Below are 22,906 nucleotides of genomic sequence, written 5' to 3'. Positions count from 1 at the left end.
TTGGATTATAGAACTGTTGAAGAGTTGTTTTACTTAACCTTTTTTTTTATTCCAACACAAAAAAGCAGCAAGTTGAATTATCTACACAGAAAATTGAAGACAATCATAAAATGGAATGATCAAAACATTGATCATTAACAATCTTGGATAGTGTGAAAAAATTGCTAATGCTAGTATGGTCACTAATACGTGTTGTTTGAGTTATAGGAGGCCGAGTAACTGTTATGCTACATAAATTAACTTTTTTATAATAGCTTATCGAAGGTGAATTGGTACTCTAATGACAAATATTTTTACAATTTTGTTTCATGTTATTGCCTATATCATATGTGACTGGCTTTATTTTAGACATGATTATTTTAATCAAATAAGTGATTTCAATAGGTACATTATTAACATTGTCATATATTCTATTGCCTTTCACATGTTTGATTAGATTAGCTAGTGTAAGTAAGTGGCACAAATTGTGAACCTACGTCGGCCAGCCAGAACACATAATTATTATTATTATTATTATTATTATTATTATTATTATTACTATTGGTTGCCTTTTATGTGCACAGTTATTGGAACAAAACTTGTTTGTTAAGCTCTAGAAAATGTAGTCCGAGTGTACACCTGTCAATTAAGATGAAATAATTAAACAAACAATGAAAAACTCTTTCAGTTATTGTAATTATTTTGTGGTCTGAGGTTTGTCATGATGATATCAGAAAAACTTACTGCAGTAAGCAGTTACGAGGAGTATTCACCCATTTTGGCCCTCTTTATTAATTGTTATTTAGTCATGTTTTGCTTTGTTACAGGTGTTGGTTATGCAAAACTCTTCCTTTGTGTATTGACTGGACTGTATTATTCACTCAGTGCAGCAATTGCTCTATTTTATGCAGTGTGGAGTGCAAAGGGCCCATTTCCATTTTCAGAATGTGTGTCAGCTGACAATGTAAGTAATATTTTATTGTAATCAAATAAATCAAGTCATTTGATTTTATTTCCAGTATACATTAAGAACTAAAAGCTCCCTTACGAACTTAAATTTATTATGTTGTGGATAGTTACAAAATAACTTAAGCCACATGATAAAGACCTGTGACAGATTCACTGATGAAAGCATTGTGAACTTACAATGAAATATGAGGCAGGAGGAATAAGGCAGACAATAAAAGCACTGCAGGTCACTGTATATCAGTAATTTGTTGTATCTGATTAGCACCGTACTACTGGCAGTCTAACAATGTCATCTGGATAAATCTCTACTGCAAGTAAGCTTTCATTAACCTGGAAGTCTGTTTAAATGTGACAGTTCTTTGCTATGTGTTAGCCTTCTGGGAAGTGATGTATACCTCATCTTTTCTGCCCAGTCAGCACCCTTAATTATCCAGTTAAAGGGCAGGTGTTGCAGTTTAACATGGCTTCCAAACCCCCATGTAGTATGGTATTTTTCATATGCATAAATGATTGTCAAGACTACAAGTTACAATAAGTGCTGGATTGACCAGCAGGTAAACCATAAACATTTGGTTTTAGGATTATAAACATACAGATATTAAGCAACATTGCTAGATCTTTGTTATATTTCATGTCTCCGAAAAAGATCTAACATCCAGATAATCTTAGATGACTTACTGACTACAGAACTGAAAGATTTAGTAAGAAACTAGGCTTCACTTTGCCTTGTTCCAGTTCTGCTGGTTATAATTTTTCTTTCTTCTTCCCTAGTGATTTTTCACATTTACTATTGAGAGCTGCTGCCATACATATCCTTATCAACAGCTTGCCTAATCCCAGACAGTGGACTTTGTTCATAATTATTTTAATACAATATATTATTGCAAAAACTATTCCCTATATGAGGAACAGACAAATACACACATTTTGGTAACTCCTTCTCAATCATGTTAATGAATTCTTCTTTTGGATTAGATTCTCTGTTGATAGTTCAGCTACCCAAACTTTTGGTAAGCATTTAAGTTTCGTCAAATTTAGTTAAATTCAACCTTCTCAAAAATGTACTTTTTGATAATATCCTTATGACCTCATATTGATATGTGAGGCTTCTGTATATTTTAATTGGAAGATGTTGCCTACCTGTTGATGGATGCTTGAAACAGCTTTAGCATCAAAGCACGGTGAAAAATTCTGTGAGCGGGTAGAATAGATAAGTCAGCTGTTGTGTTGGTGTATTAAAACATGTTTGGCTAATGTAACAGTAGTGACCTTGTCATTTAATGAAATTTGCAGTCTGCATCTTCCAAAATGTGTGCTCTGTGCTCATAACAATTTGCTTTGTACAGCATTTGAAAAATTATTTACATTTACTTTACAATGCTGTTTCAGAATCACAAATTTGTCATATAGTTCTGCAAACTGCTTAACGTTTTCATGAACTTTCCATTTGTTTTAATGATATTGTCCTTCTGTATTTGTAACATTCTTAGAATTGTTTCCCCATTCTTAATTAAAGTGGAGACTGGCAGTTATATTGGCACAGAAAACATGTATTTTGTGTTTGTCCTTCAGAAAAAAATGCCATTAAAACTTCAGTAGTTGAAGATAACAATAATAAAGACAAAGATGCATAGAGTTCTGTGAAAGCATTTATAAAGCATAAATTAAGAAAAACCAGAATCAGTAATTTTTCATAATGTAAATCTTGGTACTATATAATCTAATTTAAGACATCTATATTTGTAAGAAAAAAATATTTTTACTATGATGCTTTCTTTCCTCCTTGACATATCCCAACTGTTCTCCTTCTGCGCAGTAGTGAACCACTGCCTCTGTTACACTGTAAACTATTAATGGTCTTCTTATCTGTTTCTATTTCTGTTGTCCTTCCATGACATCTGCTGATTTTTTTCCCCTATTCTCTCTCTCTCTCTCTCTCTCTCTCTCTCTCTCTCTCTCTCTCTCTCTCTCTCTCTCCCCCCTCCCTCCCTCCCCCCTCCAACCAGTCAACGTCTTCTACACATTGGTTCCTTCTTTATTGCTACCACACATTTTTGTTAGGCACCATTCCTTACATTCAGTACCAACACAGTGAGAACAATGAATAATACAATAAGGCTGTACTTTTCCAAATATCATATAATCATTATTATTATTATTATTATTATTATTATTATTTTGTGTTGTTCATTTTCTGTACATATTGTAATACACAATAAACACCATAGGCTGAACCTCTTTTCAAGAATGTGTGCCATGAAGTTCTGGTTAGGATTAGGCAAGCATTCCTGGATTGGCATGGGTAAGAGGGACAAGAATCGTTAAGTTTTGGAATACCTTTCCAGATGATCACTGAAGTGTACATTCTTTCATTACACATATATATGTCAGCACTAAACTGGCTGTGTGAATTTTTTTTACTGTCACTATTGAGGTTTTTTTTTTTTCAAGTGAAATGCATCCACCTTCACAATTTACATAAAGTAGGTTTAGGATTCACTTTCCATGGTGTATTAAACCTGGCATTTTCTTTTATTTTTGCAGAATAGCGAAATTGGATTTCCTGCTGAGGACTGCTTACAGTAAGTTTGTTTGGTTTTTTTTTCCCTCCCCCTTTCAAACTAAATGAAAAGATACAAGTTTTTATTCTGTGTTACAACATTACACCTGTGGATAGAAATTCACTTAATTTGTAAACTTATAAGAATTGTAAAGTGTGATGGGATGGATAAATTGTCATTATACTAAACTGTTATTCATAAAATGTAGCATCCTTGAATACAGTATCTTAAATTTGGATTATAGTACATCACTGAGAGGTAGCATTCAAAACATGTAATATGTACTGATCTTAAAGCTTGCACCAGCAATTAAAATTTAAGAACAAAGCAATTTTTGGGATAATAAAATAGTTAAAATGTCTTTAGAGACACCTGATATTTGTAGAATTTTTAAGTGTGAACGAGTGTGTGGTTAGTGACAAACAGCGTATGCTGCCTATCTTTGATGGCAGTTATAAATACGCATCTCACAAACAGTTAATTGTAGCTGTATTTACTTGACAGACTAAAACTAGGTTAAATCCTCATTTCTGGAAGTTTTCCATTAGATAGCACTTATAAATGAGTAAATAAGTAAATAAACTTAAATGTCTTTGATAGTACGTAACCAAAATCTGAAATTGCCTTCATTAATACTGTGAACTTCATTGGAGAAGCTTAGTACTTTTGCAAAAACTACCATATTGTCCGCTTCAGAAAACAGCGTATGGAAAATTGTGCATCCACCCAAATGTTATCCATGCTGTCTGTCTCCAAGTGAACCAGGATTGTAAATAAGAGTAATAGTCCACTCCTCTTAGCATACCTTAAACACTTCCGAAAACTATTAAGATAAAATATAATATCTATGTATTGACGGTAAAATCTTTAGAGTTGTAGTTGTTTGACTGTGTCGTATTTCTATTAAAACTAAAGTACTTGAAATGTAGAGAATTGAAGTAGTTTGAAGAGGTGTATGATGTGGCTTAATGATTCAGAAGATATTTTACCAGCAATGTCAATGCTTATGGAAGTCTATAGACTTACATAATTTTGAGCTAGACATCTGTGCAAAAGTATTTTTGGTCTGAGCCCATAAAATGAGCTGCTCAGAAAAATACAATAAAGCATTTTTCCTCATTGTAGGGATACTTTCCTCACACCAGTGCAGATGGATCCACTCTGGTTTGGGATCTTAGCTGCTTTGTTGTTCTTGTTCTGGATAATCCGCACAGTGTGGTAAGTAAAACTGTCACTAAACTGGCCTAAGGTAGTGTGAGATACTTCCCTTTTTTACAGGTTAAGTTGATGACTTAACTAATTTAATTAAATTACTTTTAAATGTTATTTGAATGATATTGACTCAAATTTCTCTTTCTAGCATATGTGGATCAAAGCAGTCATACAGGGTAGCAGCATCAATACTCTTCTTGTTTATTATTTCTGTCCTGGCTGCACTCCTATTTGAATCATTTCTTAGAGACACAGATATTGCTGGTCTCAAAGAATTCCTAAAAGTTGACTGGAATAGCCTATTGGACTTTAGGGTAAGTGGAATTTCAAATATTTCAAGTTTTTAAATAGCTTTGTCAGTTACCATTTTGCAAATTTCTGAGAGAAGGCTCTCTCAGATTTTGAGATTTGTTTGAGAATACAGATCTTATTTTTATTGTTTACTAATGGGAGACTGTATGAAATCATTTACATATAACTGCGTATCTCTAAGTTATACCTTAGACAATCTTATTTTTATAAGAAACCATAAAATTTCTCTGAAAATGATGGTAGAAAGCCGTGATAGATGTGGTTCTGATGGAAATGATATACTTCTGGCTTAGTCTGATGTGAGGACCGGTAATTTACTGAAAGATTAACATTAGAAATGTAGCATTTGATGTATGGCGTGACATGGCAATGAGTATTGTTGATGTTGCAGTATGAAAGAAGACAGTTATATTTTTGTTGTGACTTTTTTTATGATCTGAGAACCAAATTTATGATGATCTACAGGCCAATAAATTTATTTCTACTTTTCAGGTGTGGTACATGGCCCTTGTACAGATGTTCTTCTCTTCCCACCTTGGATTTGCAAGCATCAGCACACAGGCTGGCATAATATACCCCAAGCACAGTGCTCTATGGTAATTAACATTCACCCTACCAGTTCTGTTACCAGTGTTCAGTGGTTCAATCCTGTTTATTATTTTGGATACATATGGCCCAAAAATGGAATACTCATCTTTTAAAAATGGAATACTCATCTTTTAAAAATGGAATACTCATCTTTTAAAAATGGAATACTCATCTTTTAAAAATGGAATACTCATCTTTTAAAAATGGAATACTCATCTTTTAAAAATGGAAAATCCAGAATGGAATGTAACAATACTAAGAAAAAGATAGTTCATACCATACAGCGGAGATGCTGAGTTACAGTTGCAGATAGGCACAACGAAAGGACTGTCAAACAAGTAAGCTTTCAGCCCAGAAAGGCCTTCATTGGAATAATCCCCCCCCCCCCTCCTCTCTCTCTCTCTCTCTCTCTCTCTCTCTCTCTCTCTCTCTCTCTCTCTCTCTCGAGGCTAGTCTGGTCTCGGCAACCAGACACAGCGGCCATATGTCTGTTATTTGCACTTCTGTGCATGTATTGTGTTGTCTGATTATGATGAAGGCCTTCTTGGCAGAAAGCTTACTTGTTTGAGAGACATTTTGTTGTGCGTATCTGCAACTCAACATCTGCTCTGTACAGTGAGGAGCAAATTATCTTTTTCATGACATTGTTGGTATTCTGTCCTGGATCTACCATTGTTTGACATCTAGTTATGTGGTACTTATAGGTACATAAACACAAATTTAACATTACTTAAGAAAATTAGTGACAAATTTCAATTACAACACACACATTTTTAATAATTAGGTATTTAATCATTATCTTTCATGTAAAACAGATGATGGTTTAGTGCTATACCTATCTAATCTTCGATCAATAATCTTATTTTATATGACATGGATAGTGTAGGAAAATAATACTTTCATTTCATTGTACTGCATCAAATTATTTCTAGTTAAATAATTTGCCTGTTGCTATCATGTAAAGGTAATGAATATAGATGATGTTCACATAATGATTACGTGACTGAAGCATGGGTAAATGATTGAATATTGTTTGTTTTACTCTATTCAAAGTTATTCAAATTAATGGAAAGCTCTGTACCAAAGAGGCAGTGTTGAAGTAATTGAAGTAGCCAACCACAACAACGCAAGTCCTAAAGGAAACCAAGGCGAAATTTATGAAGAGGGGCAAGATGAGTTTGCCAATGATGACTGGTTATGACTAATTGACGGCCACATAGATAATGATATCTACAAGGCTAAGGCTGAAGTCATACAGTGAGACGAGAGTGGTATGGGTTGCGTGAACTTGGGAGAAGAATTAGAGGCAGAAACAGAGTACAACTCTCCAAGAGAATTTGAAAGATGATAGCCATTTTTCCGAAGAAAATTTACCTGACTTGACATATAGCGAATTCTTGTTTACACAAGGTATGTTAATCGAAGAAACTGATAAAAAATGTTTCAGTGTTGGTGTAGTGTCTGGGAAGCCTAAATACTCGGTTCCCTAGACAAACAATCAAACAAGTCATATTAATAAGTTTTATTACAAAAATAAAATTACAATACACTACTGGCCATTAAAATTGCTACACAAATAAGAAATGCAGATGATAAACAGGTATTCATTGGATAAATATTACATTTTCACGCAATTTGAGTGCATAGATCCTGAGAAATCAGTACCCAGAACAACCACCTCTGACCGTAATAACAGCCTTGATATGCCTGGGCATTGAGTCAAACAGAGCTTGGATGGTGTGTACAGGTACAGCTGCCCATGCAGCTTCAACACGACACCACAGTTCATAAAGAGCAGTGACTGGCGTATTGTGACGAGCCAGTTGGTCGGCCACCATGGACCAGACGTTTTCAATTTGTGAGAGATCTGGAGAATATGCTGGCCCGGCCAGTGGGTTGGGTCTCTCCAGATGGACACACCCAAAACCAAATTGATCATGTTCTTGTAGATCAAAGATGGCACACTAGTATAGAAAATGTTAGGGCTTTCAGGGGAGCAGACTGCGATTCTGATCATTTTCTTGTAGTTGCCAAAGTTCACCAATGGCTATCTACAGCAACATCAAGGTGTCACAATGCAGAACTTGTTAGGCTTGGCACTGACAAGCTAAATTATGAAAACTTTAGAAGAAGGTACATGATAGAAATTTCAAATAGGTTTGATGCTCTCAGGACACATGAAGATCAAAACGAGGATGTAAATAAACAGTGGATCACTGTGAGGAATAATATCAAAGAGGTAGTGAAGGTCAAAATAGGTACAATTAAGAACAACAGGAGGAAACCGTGGTTTGATGAGGAATGCAAGAAATTGGTAGAGGAAAGCAGAAAAGCACGATTAGATTGGGATAGAATGGGAGACAGAAAACGAGAGGAGTTCTTGAACATGGGAAAGGAAGTTGGTCGTAGGCTATGGGCAAAGAAAAGGGATTATTTGAACAATCAAATTAAAATCAATGGAAACAAACAGTAAAACAAAAAACATTAGGGAACTTTACCTAGACATAAATGGGTATAGGAAGGGGTTCAAGGCTAGGACAAATGCACTTCAAGGGGATGCCGGGGGAATACTGACAGACCCCAGTGCTATATTAAGTAAATGGAGGGCGTATTTTGAGCATCTATTAAATGTACACCAGGAAGCAGGAAATGAGCAGGTGTATGAAATACATACAGCAGAACCCCAGATACCCGAGCCAATGTTAAAGAAGTAAGAGATGCAATCAACAAATTGAAAAACCATAAAGCACCACGATCAGATTGCTTAACTGCAGAATTAGTTAAAAATGGGGGGCCAGAAGTTGGTGGAAGTACTTCACAAAGTGATAACTAAAGTATGGAACTCGGAGATGATACCTGAAGAGTGGCCAATTTTTAAGAAGGGCAACAAAATGGGTTATAGTAATTATAGAGGAATATCACTATTACCAGTAGGTTCCAAAATTTTCTCGAATATTCTGCTAAGCAGGCTTACACCATATGCAGATGAAATTGTGGGGGATTACCAAGCTGGCTTTCGGAGGAACAGTGCCTGTTACTGATTGACAGTGGCAGTGTGTTGGTTGACGGGAAGAAATGGTGTGAAATGTGTGTTTCTGGACTAACCAGACATAATATTCTTGCTAAAAAGATTCTATTACAGTTATCAGTGTATTTCAATAGCTCCTGTTTTCCACAGGAGGCACTATACCCGAGTGTAATCATGAGCATAGGGGACAGACTTCATGATGTAGAATAGATGACATCTGTCGTAATGGAGGTACTGTTTATAGTTACTAAATCTGATTTGTACAGGGATTCTGTGGAACCATCAGATACTGCAACACTTGGGGACTCTGTCATGAAACTGCAACACTTGGGGACTCTGTCATGACACAGATTTCATTTCCACTTTGTGTGTCCCTCAGTAGTTTGGACAGGAATTTCTTAAGCGGGGTGCATTATAAATAAGTCAAAAGCACACATTTCTCTTCTCTAATAGGTTTTTACTGTACTCCAACAGGTTACTGCTATCCTGGACACTTTTAAGACAAAAATATTTCCATTCATGACTAAAAAAATGTAAGGTTTGGAGAAAACTCATCTACAGGCAGCTATAATTCATTAGCATAATTACATTCTGTTGTGATCAAACTGGAATGTATTTATAGCTTAGATAAATGCACTTATAATAAAGCTAATTGTATCCACAAAGTGCAGTGGCATGTGATGCAATCATTTTTTCAAAAGAGTGAATGTTGCATATTGTTTTGTGTAACAGCACCTTTTTCTTTTACAGGTTGTCTTTCTCACAGATTTTGCTGTCACTGATTGTGGGATTGGCAAGTGTAGTCATAGCAGTATTATGGCAGGGGCAGTTGACTACATCTGCTAACATACAAACTAATGAACCATTTTTCTCTGAAGTGTGGTTCTTGACACTTGCATATACTGCATCAACAAATGTGATGAGTGCTTCAGAGCAGATATGGGCCGTGTTTATTTTCCTTGCCATTGTTGCTTCGGGGCTTCTGTCTGTGGTAAGGTTTCTTAGTATAGTATTTACTATAGTTGAAATTGATCTGTTGAAGTGACTGGACTGCTTTTTTTTAAATATTTGTGGACATAGTTTTATTTTGTTTCTTGCAATGTGTGTGGTGTTTTTGTGGTATTGAGCAGGTTGTAACAAAGCAAGTGGATTTCCTCTCTCCCACCCCCCTCCCCCCAAAACAGTTTTTATTTATTTTCAAGTATCTTGGAGATTATCACAGCATATGCACAGTATTGAAAATCTCGTGGCTTTGCCATCTTTATCATTCATTACATGCTTTTGATTAACTGAAATTCAAATGTGTGATTAGATTACATAAAAACTGTGCTAATTTCAAATTACTGGTAATATAAAACTTTATCATTGTTCAGTGTAAACATATACCCAGTTACTAACTTTTGGGTAGAGTAGAGGAAAAAGACAGATGAATAATTACAGCAACTATACGGCTAAAGTTAGAAATGTGGTAATGACTTTTGCCCTCATTTAATTTGAGTAGTTTGCATTATAGTATAAAAAACTGTTACTGAAGTAGAAACCCACATTTTGGCACATCAGGTAGCATGCAGTTATTGTTGTATGTAAAATTTCACATTAAGAAGAATCTCTCTACAATATTCACTTTATCAGGAATGTAAATGTCTAATTGTAACTTGTAAAAGGACACTGGACAACAATATCTGAGAGTAGTATTAATTATTGTAAGCTGACAAAAGGAACTTTTCTGGAGTCATTTTAGTCGGTATGAGGAAGTTTGTGAGCAAGATCTGTACCCTTTGCTCTGTATACTGCAGATGAGTTAACACAAATTACAACTTGCACATGGTGCTGAATTTGATCCAAAATCCATGTCAGAATCTATACAATGACTGTTTCCTATGATCAACTGTGAACTTGTAATTAACTTCATAAAATGTGGTAATCTTTTAAAAATACTGTCTGCAAACTTTGACAATAGTGTTCAACTGTGAATTGTGTTACTTTCAAATTATGGTTTCTGGATGCATTGTTTTCATTTCAATGAGTAGCTACTTGAGAGGACAGAGTAATTTGTGAATGTGTTAATTACTTCCTTGCCACACACTAATTTTTGTGAATCTGTGTATGTATGTTGGGTTACTGCACTTAAACAATTGCCATTATTATAGGACATCAGTTGAATATAGTAATTGGCTTACCCGTTATCTGTGGATAGATAATAGTAAACAGGACTCAAGCTGGCCATGAACAGTATGTTGTTTAATTAAATTGTTTTGGACTATAAACCTGGTGTAGACATAATCATTTAAAATAGCCTACTTTACGCAATAACTCTTCAGCCAGATTCGATGGAAGCACAGTTACTGACAGCACATTTGTACAGGTAAAAAGGGCAAGGTTTCCTGTGATTTCTCCAAATTAGGAAAGTTAATGTGCAAACTATTAGAACTCCCCTTCCTTTTTTTCTTTTCTTTTTGAGATTTACGTCCTCTGTCCTGCATTGCTCTATAGAAGGGCCACCAATCTATCATTGTTGAAGCACCCAGCAGGAATATGATTTTTATTTTTTTATATTTTATATATTAAGAACTATTAAAGGTCATCACATTAGACTTCCTTTGCAAAAAGTCCCATTGCCTTGCATATCAGTATTCTAGGACATGTATCTTCTGAGTTATGAACTACTATTTTAGAAAGTTGAGAATGCCTAGCTGTAAAGTTATGGGACATAACAACCAAATGTACTTCATCACCAAATGACATAAAAATGTGTTGTGGTTAGGACTTTTTCTCAAAGAAAATACTCGTCTAGCTGCTTGAATGGTATTATAGCTCGATGCGTACACTTTCCTTTTCATTATCTTGAAGCAGACAGAACCTACAGGGACCTGGATGAGTCACTAAACAGTTACATACAGAAGCAACCGTTGCAGGATAGATTTGTACAGGATAGTAACAGCCAATTGAAACTAATGCTGATCTACTCAATATCTTACTCATGAGAATTACTTTGTCTTCTTCCACATATAGTTTTGAAAATTTCAAATTTTTATTTAATCTAGAATTTCAGGTTGTTATATTACAGAGCTTAATCTGCAGAACAAACTTAATTTATGATCTTTCACAGTGTATATAGCATTTTACTTTATTTAGTTTTGTAAGCAATTTTATTGCAATTCATTATGGTGAATTCGGTCACTTATTTTGATTTATTTTTCATTGTCATTTGAAAGAGAGAAGTTTTGGTGTATTCTAATTTTAAATTTTGTTCTAGTGTTCATTTTCCATTGCCGTGACACTGGGCATATGTGGTGAAATGAGTAAGCGTTGTAGATGGTGGCAGTCAGTCATTTTAACATGTTTCATTATGGGAGCTATTGGAATACCGTGCTTCCTATTGGTATGTATGCATATAGATTACAAAAGTTCTCTCTCTCTCTCTCTCTCTCTGTGTGTCTGTGTGTGTCTGTGTGTGTCTGTGTGTGTCTGTGTGTGTGTGTGTGTGTGTGCGTGTGTGTGTGTGTGTTTGTTACACTAATTAGTGGTCTCAAAATGCATAATTTGAAGAAACCTTAACCTCAGGTCAAATTCTAACATAATTCTGTGAAATATTATGTAAAAATATATTATTTCTATAATGTACTTTAACGGGAATGTTGCGGTATATTCCCTCAGATGCTTGGTCATTCTTGCCAAATGGTGCACTTGAGATAATTCAGCAGACATATCCAACCAAGAAAATATTCCAAAACATCAATAAACAGTTAACAGCAACAATGGAACATGTAACTGTTTCCTGGGTACAAATAAATTGTGGAATATATGGCTTTTGTGTTCATTGTAGTTCTCTCAACATAAAACTATCACTACGCCACTTGTCAGCAGCCTGCACTTTTTCTGTCAAATGGGCTACTCAAAACATAAATTTAGAAGGTTTGGATGGCAGGGAGAGGGTGCACAGGTACCCTCTAGGTTAGCTAAAGATGAGATGTGAGCAAATCGCCTTTCAAAACTGCCTGATATCTTATTCATCACTAAGGTGTTTAGTAAAATGTTCTAATCCATTAGATTTGCCTAACATGCTCTTTTGTCTAATGTTCATTAAGTCAAAGGCATTTTACTTTTTTTATGGAAATATATTAAAGAATAGCACACAGTACATTGTTTTTTTGGTGTTGGACGAGGCAGAGAGGGAGCAAAAAATCACTATAGGTTTTTCTGAGTGAAGAATGCTGCATATTGAGAATGAAATGTTGATGGTCACCATAAGTACAGGTTAAATTGTTGTTTTATCTTTCAATCATACACGTTTCTCTCTTCTGGTAAAATATATTGCTTTGACAAACTTTTAACTGAAGATAATTAATTAGATATTTTTCAATCTTGCAGAATGAGCTTGAAATTGTGCATATCCTTGATCACTATGTTACTGGAAGAGCTGTCATAGCACTGACTGCACTGGAACTAATAGGGCTAGTATGGATATACGGTGGGTACAAATAATGTAGGCAGAATAGTATCAAGTATTTTTTAAGTTTGTGTTGTCCATGAGTAAGATATTTTCTTTATTTTTTTTTTTTTCAGGTAGCACAAATGTCTACAATGATTTTGAGTTTCTTCAGGGTAACAGATTAAACCCACTTTGGAAGCTTATGTGGTACATCATTCCAGTCTTACTAATAGTGAGTATGAGCAGATAATAATTACAAAGAAACTAAAGCATAACTAACTGTGCACTGATTGTAGCTGAGCTGGTAGATAATATGCCTGCTTTCATAGATGGTAGGATCAGTGGTGGATACATATGGGGGACACGCGGAAGGCCCGCATTGCCCCTCACGCCACCATGCCGCTATTCGTTCATTTCTTTTGTCAGTTGATTTGAGTGAATCAAGTTTTTGTACTTTCCTATCTAGCACATAATGATTGTGATTCTGTTGTGAAAGTGTTGGCTGTCTGTCCTAGATCTGACTATCCTATTTTGCACATGCTGTACAAAATATGTGCTTCTCTACCTGCATCTATTGCTACAGTAGAAAGTAGTTTTTCAACATTGCGGCGTACAAAGACATGGCTGAGATCAACAGTGGAGGAGGAATGACTGAATGACTTAGCTTTGTTGAACACTCACCCTGACATTGATTGTCCTATTGATGATGTAATTTACCGATTTTCCAGGAAGAATAAGCACATGGAATTCATTGTCTTGTATATTTGTATAATAAGTTTAAATAAAACTTTCTTATATCAAGAGCTCAGATGGCAACCCAGTCCTAAGCAAAGAAGGGAAAGCAGAAAGGTGGAAGGAGTATATAGAGGGTCTATACAAGGGCAATGTACTTGAGGACAACATTATGGAAATGGAAGAGGATGTAGAAGAAGATGAAATGGGAGATATGATACTGCGTGAAGAGTTTGAAAGAGCACTGAAAGACCTGGGTTGACACAAGGCCCCGGGAGTAGACAACATTCCATTAGAACTACTGACGGCCTTGGGAGAGCCAGTCATGACTAAACTCTACCATATGGTGAGCAAGATGTATGATAGGCAAAATACCCTCAGACTTCAAGAAGAATATAATAATTCCAATCCCAAAGAAAGCAGGTGTTGACAGATGTGAGAATTACCGAACTATCAGTTTAACAAGTCACAGCTGCAAAATACTAACGCGAATTCTTTACAGACAAATGGAAAAACTGGTAGAAGCTGACCTCGGGGAAGATCAGTTTGGATTCCGTAGAAATGTTGGAACACGTGAGGCAATACTGCCCCTATGACTTATCTTAGAAGAAAGATTAAGGAAAGGCAAACCTATGTTTCTAGCATTTGTAGACTTAGAGAAAGCTTTTGACAATGTTGACTGGAATACTCTCTTTCAAATTCTAAAAGTGGCAGGGGTAAAATACAGGGAGTGAAATGCTATTTACAATTTGTGCAGAAACCAGATAGCAGTTATAAGAGTAGAGGGACATGAAAGGGAAGCAGTGGTTGGGAAGGGAGTGAGACAGGGTTGTAGCCTCTCCCCGATGTTGTTCAATCTGTATATTGAGCAAGCAGTAAAGGAAACAAAAGAAAAATTCGGAGTAGGTATTAAAATTCATGGAGAAGAAATAAAAACTTTGAGGTTCGCCGATGACATTGTAATGCTGTCAGAGACAGCAAAGGACTTGGAAGAGCAGTTGAATGGAATGGACAGTGTCTTGAAAGGAGGATATAAGATGAACATCAACAAAAGCAAAACAAAGATAATGGAATGTAGTCTAATTAAGTCGGGTGATGCTGAGGGAATTAGATTAGGAAATGAGACGCTTAAAGAAGTAAAGGAATTTTGCTATTTGGGGAGCAAAATAACTGATGATGGTTGAAGTAGAGAGGATATAAAATGTAGACTGGCAATGGCAAGGAAAGTGTTTCTGAAGAAGAAAAAATTGTTAACATCTAGTATAGATTTAAATTTCAGGAAGTAGTTTCTGAAAGTATTTGTATGGAGTGTAGCCATGTATGGAAGTGAAACATGGACAATAAATAGTTTGGACAAGAAGAGAATAGAAGATTTCAAAATTTGGTGCTACAGAAGAATGCTGAAGATTCGATGGGTAGATCACATAACTAATGTGGAGGTACTGAATAGAGTTGGGGAGAAGAGGAGTTTATGGCACAACTTGAAAAGAAGAAGGGACCGGTTGGTAGGACATGTTCCGAGGTATCAGGGGATCACAAATTTAGCATTGGAGGGCAGCGTGGAGGGTAAAAATCGTAGAGGGAGACCAAGAGATGAATACACTAAGCAGATTCAGAAGGATGTAGGTTGCAGTAGGTACAGGGAGATGAAGCAGCTTGCACAGGATAGGGTAGCTAGGCGAGCTGCATCAAACCAGTCTCAGGACTGAAGATAACAACAACAACAACAACAACAACAACAACAATATACTTTCCGTGTGACTTGATTATTTTTTATTACGGTAAAAGTAAAAGTAGCTCAAGATATCTTTAGCGCTCCCTCCTTGAGGTTTTTCTGTATCTGCCACTGCATAGGATAAGCCTCTGACAGGACTGAAGTAGAAAGTGCTGGGTGAGTTGATTGGGCAAGTCTTGCACTTGGGTCTTCCAAGGGATATGACCCCTGTGGCAAGGGGTGGGGAGTGGTATTGGCCATTTTAGTGCTCTCTCTCTCTCTCTCTCTCTCTCTCTCTATATATATATATATATATATATATATATATATATATATATATATATAAAAACAAAGATGAGGTGACTTACCGAACGAAAGCGCTGGCAGGTCGATACACACAAACGTACACACAAAATTCAAGCTTTCGCAACAAACTGTTGCCTCATCAGGAAAGAGGGAAGGAGAGGGGAAGACGAAAGGAAGTGGGTTTTAAGGGAGAGGGTAAGGAGTCATTCCAATCCCGGGAGCGGATAGACTTACCTTAGGGGAAAAAAAGGACAGGTATACACTCGCACTCACGCACAAATCCATCCACACATACAGACACAAGCAGAGATATATGTCTGCTTGTGTCTGTATGTGTGGATGGATATGTGCGTGAGTGCGAGTGTATACCTGTCCTTTTTTTCCCCCCTAAGGTAAGTCTATCCGCTCCCGGGATTGGAATGACTCCTTACCCTCTCCCTTAAAACCCACTTCCTTTCGTCTTCCCCTCTCCTTCCCTCTTTCCTGATGAGGCAACAGTTTGTTGCAAAAGCTTGAATTTTGTGTGTATGTTTGTGTTTGTTTGTGTGTCTATCGACCTGCCAGCACTTTCGTTCGGTAAGTCACCTCATCTTTGTTTTTATATATAATTTTTCCCACGTGGAATGTTTCCCTCTAAAAATATATATATATATATATATAGAGAGAGAGATAGAGAGATAGAGAGATAGAGAGAGAGAGGGGGGGGGGGGGGGGGGGGGGGGAAACATTCCACGTGGGAAAAATATAGAAAAATATATCTAAAAACAAAGATGATGGGACTTACCAAACAAAAGCGCTGGCAGGTTGATACACACACACATATACACAAAATTCTAGTTTTCGCAACCAACGGTTGCTTCTTCAGGAAAGAGGGAAGGAGAGGGAAAGACGAAAGGATGTGGGTTTTAAGGGATAGGGTAAGGAGTCATTCCAATCCCGGGAGCGGAAAGACTTACCTTAGGGGGGGAAAAAGGATGGGTATACACTCGCACAAACACACACATATCCATCCGCACATACACATACACAAGCTTGTGTGTGTGTGTGTGTGTGTGTGTGTGTGTGTGTGTGTGTGTGTGTGTGTGTGTGTGTGTGTGTGTGTGTGCCCTTCTTCCCCCCTAAGGTAAGTCTTTCTGCTCCCGGGATTGGAATGACTCCTTACACTCTCCCTTAAAACCCACATCCTTTCATCCTTCCCTCTCCTTCCCTCTTTCCTGATGAGGCAAGTTTTTTGCAAAAGCTTGAATTTTGTGTGTATGTTTGTGTTTGTGTGTGTGTGTCTATCGAAGTGCCAGCGCTTTCGTTTGGTAAGTCACATCATCTTTGATTTCAGATATATATATTTTTCCCATGTGGAATGTTTCCTCTCTCTCTCTCTCTCTCTCTCTCTCTCTCTCTCTCTCTCTCTCTCTCGGACGAATTCCTTTTCATCACTCATCATACTTACTTCACTCATCATACTTACTGCATTGCTTCAAATTGAATGCAGCACTGCAGAGGTAAAAATGAACTACAAAAACTTTTCATGCGATTGAGGTTTAGCTCATACATTACAGTAAGCAAAATGTAGATAAGATATTGAAATTTTATTTAAAATTTAGAGCTGAAGGATATCTCATTTTGTTCTCTAGCTATAGGATTTTATATCTGAAGAATGATCAAAAGGGATGCACATATTAATGTACTTTCGTATTACAAATCATGTGGTTATAACAACTGTTAAATCTCAGAATCAATTCAAGATATCAAAATGAAGTTTTCTGCAAATGATAGTGCACAACATTGAAAGAGCAGTTGTGGTTGAAAATTCTCTGTCGGGGCACTTGAAAGTTGCCCAAACATGTAAGGACATATTCCACTGTTCACTGCATTTCTTTCAAAGAAGAGTGGTCTAATGAACATATCTTTCGTCAACTATAAATCAGTGCATCTGAAACTCTACACTTATCAATAATTTCATGGTGTTGGAATGGTAAATTTCACTTCCACAAAGAAGCAGCATGGAGTCTATATGAAACCACACTTCTGTTTTTCTCATGTGATGCCATGCAAACCATGGATCAAGGCAGTCAGATAGATGCAGTATTCTTTGTCTTCCAAGAAGCATTTAACTCTGTACTGTAGGAATATTGTGTATAAAATAAAATTTGTGACTGGCTTGACGATTTGTTGGTAGGAAGAATGCAGCTTATCTTGAATGGAGTCATTAAGAGATATAGAATTAACTTTGGATGTGTCCCAAAAAGCTGTAAAAATATTTAGTCAGGATTTCATAAGATTTCAAAGTAGTGGAAAGTTCACAGATTGCTTTAAATATTCATAAATGTATAATTGTGCACTTCACAAAATGAGGAAGGAAAAAAAGGATAGCACCCCATGACTACAACACCAATGGGTCTCAACTGGAATCGGTTAACTCTTACAATTATCAGGGTGTTAAAACTTGTATGGAACTGGACTTACCACATAGGCTATGTCATAGGTAAAACTGAGGGCAGACTTCGGTTCATTGGTGGGATACTGGCAAAATGCAATCAGTCTGACCATATCATAGAATATGCCTCATGTATATCATCCACATCAGATAGGATTACCAAGAGATATTGAATATATACAAAGGAAGTCAACATGGATAGTCCTAGGTTTGACTTGAAGATGGCTGAAAAATTTTAAACTGGAATATGACTGGAAATGGACACAAATTACTACACAAAAGCCTACTTGCAAAGTTTGAAGAACCAGCTTTAAGTGAGAAATCCAGGAATAAAATCACTCCCAGAGGGACCATAGAGCTATTGTAGACTAATTATAGGATGCCCAGAAGAATGTGAGAAGTTGTTCATACTGCACTGGATATGCAAGTGGGTTGGGAAGAAGACCTAATACATGGTAACATGGGAAACACCATGCACTTCATAGAGGTTTACAGAGTGTAGATGTAGAAGTAACATTTCACAGATTTCTATGAAGTACAGTTTTTTCACATGACTGCAAAGTTACCTGACAATAAATGCAAAATTTTGCCATTTTGGCAAATCTAAGCCTGCTGGTCTGATTATCACTGTAATAGTAAAGTTAGTAAACACAATTTTAATCAGATTTGACTAGTGTTGATTGTTTTGCGATTCAGTTTTGACAGCAAAAAATATAACTAAGACAAGAGTAGACATCAGCACTGCACATACTGAAAGTAAGAGCATACCATGTAAAAAAGTATTGTGATATTTTCAGACTGGAAATGGAGACTAAATTTGTCTTGGGAAAAGAACTGATTAGTTTAACCAAAAATGATGATGATACAATTTTTAGTACAATGAACATTGTTACATAAAAAGTTCAGTATATGTGGGGAAAAAATGGAAAAGATGTAAATTTATCTTATACTTAGTCTTAATTTCAGATACATGTTATTTTGGCAACAACAATGATATTCTTTTGCTACCGAGCGAGGTGGCGCAGTGGTTAGCACACTGGACTCGCATTCGGGAGGACGACGGTTCAATCCCGTCTCCGGCCATTCTGATTTAGGTTTTCCATGATTTTCCTAAATCGTTTCAGGCAAATGCAGGGATGGTTCCTTTGAAAGGGCACGGCCGATTTCCTTCCCAATCCTTCCCTAACCCGAGCTTGCGCTCCGTCTCTAATGACCTCGTTGTCGACGGGACGTTATACACTAACCACCACCACCATATTCTTTTGCTTGACGTCGCTGGAAAGACTAAGAAATCATTAATTGGAGTTAGCAACCTCTGACATTCCCGTCAATAGTTTTGAAAGAAAATGTTATCAATCATTAATGAAAAACAGCATTTTGATGAGTGTCAGTATTACAAAGCACTGTCACATTTCTGGAGAATTTTTACTGTTATAATGCCAGCCCCAACACAAATGAGACAAGACTAAGAAACTGTCAGTCATGGCACATTAGTGTCTGTGTTTATGTCATGAAAAGTGTCTTTACTGCATGTCTAATTTCATCCAGACCATTAATTTCATTGGAAATGGATGAGCAGATGTGAGAGAGAAGAAAGAAAGTATGATGATGCAAATTTGTGTACTTACAAAATTTATTTAATAAATGGTGGTTGTCATCAAAGTAGGATCCACCTGCAAACACACATCCATTCATGATGATGCTCAGACCACTTCTGCCTGTTGACTTCCGTGAGACTGTGTAGTAGGAATGCGCAAATTTTTAAAAATATTGATATTTTTAAAAGATATCAATATTATCAACACAAAAATATTGATATTTTGACATATAGGTTGACATTTCCAACATTAACAGGAATTTAAAAAAGATCAAAAGTTGCAGAAATGATTAACAAATGTTTAAAAATTGATAAATACTTTATTATAGCCAAGATTAAACAATGAAAGACATACAATGCAGTACAAAATCACCTATTTACAAAAGAATTAATTAATGAAACCAATAATTATCACCAGTAGACATTAACATACTCTTAGTTTAGTGTGCCAATGGCCTTGCCGCAGTGGAAACACTAGTTCCATCGGATCACCGAAGTTAAGCACTGTCAGGCATGGCTAGCATTTCGATGGGTTACTGTTCAGGTCTGCCGGGTGCTGTTGGCAAGCAGGGTGCACTCAGCCCTTGAGGCCAATTGAGGAGCTACTTGACTGAGAAGTAGCAACACCAGTCACGAAAACTGACAATGGCTGGGTGTGCTGACCACACTCCCCTCCGTATCCACATCCAGTGATGCCTAAGGGCTGAGGATGACTTTGCGATGAGTTGGTACCACTGGGCCTTAAAAGCCTGCTCGGACTGTGTTTCTTGTCTTGTTTCCTTGTTCACTGTGTTCCCTGTTACCTGGAACAATGAAGTTTACTAAGGAAGACACTCTTTTGGACAAAACAGAAGAGGCTTGGCATACTAAATATTTTTGAGCCATTTCTGACAAAACAGGTGTGAAATGACTGCTATCAATCCAGATCTTTACAGGATCACAGATCTGTCCAATGTGCTTGATCAATATACTGTTGTAGTTCATTTAGCAGAAAATCAGAGCTTGGAATTTCTTGTGTGATTGAGCTTTCTGACAACAGTTTCTCATGCTGTGACCAAATTCAAGGCTTGTAGGAATTTTCTTGAGTTACTCTGGAGCTCTTTGTTCAGGTGACAATTGACCAATCTGCCTATTCTTGGAATGAGTTTCCTTAGTTATTTCCACTATTGCAGCTGATACTGCAAGGGGAGAATCAAAGTGAGGATCCGAAATTGTAGCTATGGCAAGAAAAATATTTCTTTCCAAAGGAAGTATAGTCTAATACTCCTGCAAGTACACTATTTTTACAGACACTCCTAAATCAGTAGGAAGAGTTGCTTGCTCCATTTCTTTTCAAAGTAGGTTTGTTATAGGAATGCATAAGCTTGCAGTCACATAGTTAGTGCCACTAACCTCTTCAGTGGCTTGTTTAAAAGGGGCAAGAAAGTCATCAAGATCTCTTATCACATTAAGCTATGATGTTGCAACCATATCAGGTATACTCCTATTTGACTGACTTTTTGTAGCTAAGATTTTAGTTACAGTCGCTGATAATCTTATTAATCTTTCTAGCATGTCAAAGCAAGAGTTCCATCTTGTGCTGACGGCTTGTTTTAAAGTCAACACACAGCCTTCTTTTTTTCCACTTACTGGTCAGCTCCAGTCCATGCAAGTCCATAGCATTAATCATTGTTCAAAATATCTCACAATGGTTTTGGCCTAATCTCTAAGCACTTAAAATGTATTACTCTCCTTTAGTGCACCATCGACTACTAAATTTTAAGTAGGTGCACCATACAAGGAATCCTCTCATCTCCCAAAAATAATCTTACCATTGCCACTACATTTGTGCTATCATCAATAGTAATAGACATAATTTAGTTTTTGTCTCTGCCAAAGTCTTTAATTTCCTCCCAGCAATCTTTATTGTACTGTCCTGTGTGCGCCTGAAACATAATGCCCATCGTGAAAGAGTATTCAGTTCAGTTAAGATGTAAATATTGTTTTTATTCAAAACCTAGTTGTCTTGATATGCTTGATATAATAATTTAGAAAGTAAATGTTTATTAAACAAAACTTGCCTAAGACAGTCTGTCCACAGATAGATTTATATTTTGAAGCACAGAAGAACCACTAATGTTGTCAAGCAAGTGAACTGTCAATACCAAGAAACTCCTTGTGCAGTTGGTGAATCAATATAACACCTGTAAAAGAAAAAAAATTTGCTTAAATCTTTTTTTTTTTTTTTTTTTAAAAAAATTGGCCTTTGTTGCGTTATAGCTCTGTTCTAACGAGTCATCGACAATTTAGAAGTAAATGTTTATATTAATTACAAAATAGTTACATACATTATTGTACATTATAATATGCTTCTCAGTAAAATGAAAATATAACTTGCAGATCTCTTCTGGAAGGCATTTTATAATGGACACAAGCTGTGTGCACAAATTTTTTCATTCCAACTTTTTCCATGCATGAAAATTGCAAATTATCTTTACAAATAATGTAGATCAAGGCTTGTGTAAGGTCACAATGCTTTTGGCCACCTTCTGAAAAATAATCAGTACTGATTAATAAAAACCAGAAACATAAACTAGTAATATTTAAACTGTCAATATTATTAAAGCTTTGCACAGGCCTCATTAAATTTAGTATTTGTCACTATGATTTGTTAATTTTAGTGCAATGATTATAAAATAAAAATATAAACTTTATCACCCTAACTAATTCAGATAATTTTTTGGTACAGTTAAATTTTAATTATGAATAAAGGATAAATATCTTCAACAAATCCAGGTTTAAAATCAAAGTATGGCACTCTCAATTTACCTTCAAAGCTTGTACGTCTTTCAAACCAATATCTTACAGTCGGTTGCTTTCTTTTCTTTGCATCAGAACCTTGTACAAAAGAGATCTCTGCCCCAGAATTGGCTGTGACTTGTGAATCATTATTACTGCACAATGTAGCCAAAAAACAGAAAATCTGGGCTATTAGTGTAAATAATCTATTAACATGAATATTGTGCGAGCATTCCATAATGCTTACATTGTCAACAGTAGAAT

The 22,906-nt window shown here is 36.2% G+C and overlaps 1 protein-coding gene across 3 annotated transcripts in view; it reads left to right on the top strand.

Moving 5' to 3' along the window:
- Positions 1-22,906, top strand: part of LOC126481300 (sodium-dependent nutrient amino acid transporter 1-like) — a 297,743-nt gene that overhangs the window by 261,843 nt on the left and 12,994 nt on the right. For 2 of the 3 annotated variants that reach the window (XM_050104949.1, XM_050104951.1), the window contains 9 exons: positions 807-943; positions 3,493-3,530; positions 4,635-4,727; positions 4,870-5,035; positions 5,526-5,629; positions 9,400-9,640; positions 11,906-12,031; positions 13,021-13,120; positions 13,216-13,313. In XM_050104949.1, coding sequence (XP_049960906.1) covers positions 807-943; positions 3,493-3,530; positions 4,635-4,727; positions 4,870-5,035; positions 5,526-5,629; positions 9,400-9,640; positions 11,906-12,031; positions 13,021-13,120; positions 13,216-13,313 — 1,103 coding nt within the window. Of the gene's footprint in view, positions 1-806; positions 944-3,492; positions 3,531-4,634; positions 4,728-4,869; positions 5,036-5,525; positions 5,630-9,399; positions 9,641-11,905; positions 12,032-13,020; positions 13,125-13,215; positions 13,314-22,906 lie in introns of all 3 variants that reach the window. The other variant, XM_050104950.1, reaches the window with a different exon arrangement.

Source organism: Schistocerca serialis, chromosome 5 (assembly GCF_023864345.2).
Source record: "Schistocerca serialis cubense isolate TAMUIC-IGC-003099 chromosome 5, iqSchSeri2.2, whole genome shotgun sequence".
Taxonomy (NCBI): Eukaryota; Metazoa; Arthropoda; class Insecta; order Orthoptera; family Acrididae; genus Schistocerca; species Schistocerca serialis.
The sequence above is the reverse complement of the archived record's forward strand: the minus strand, read 5'-3'. Positions and strand labels throughout refer to the sequence as shown.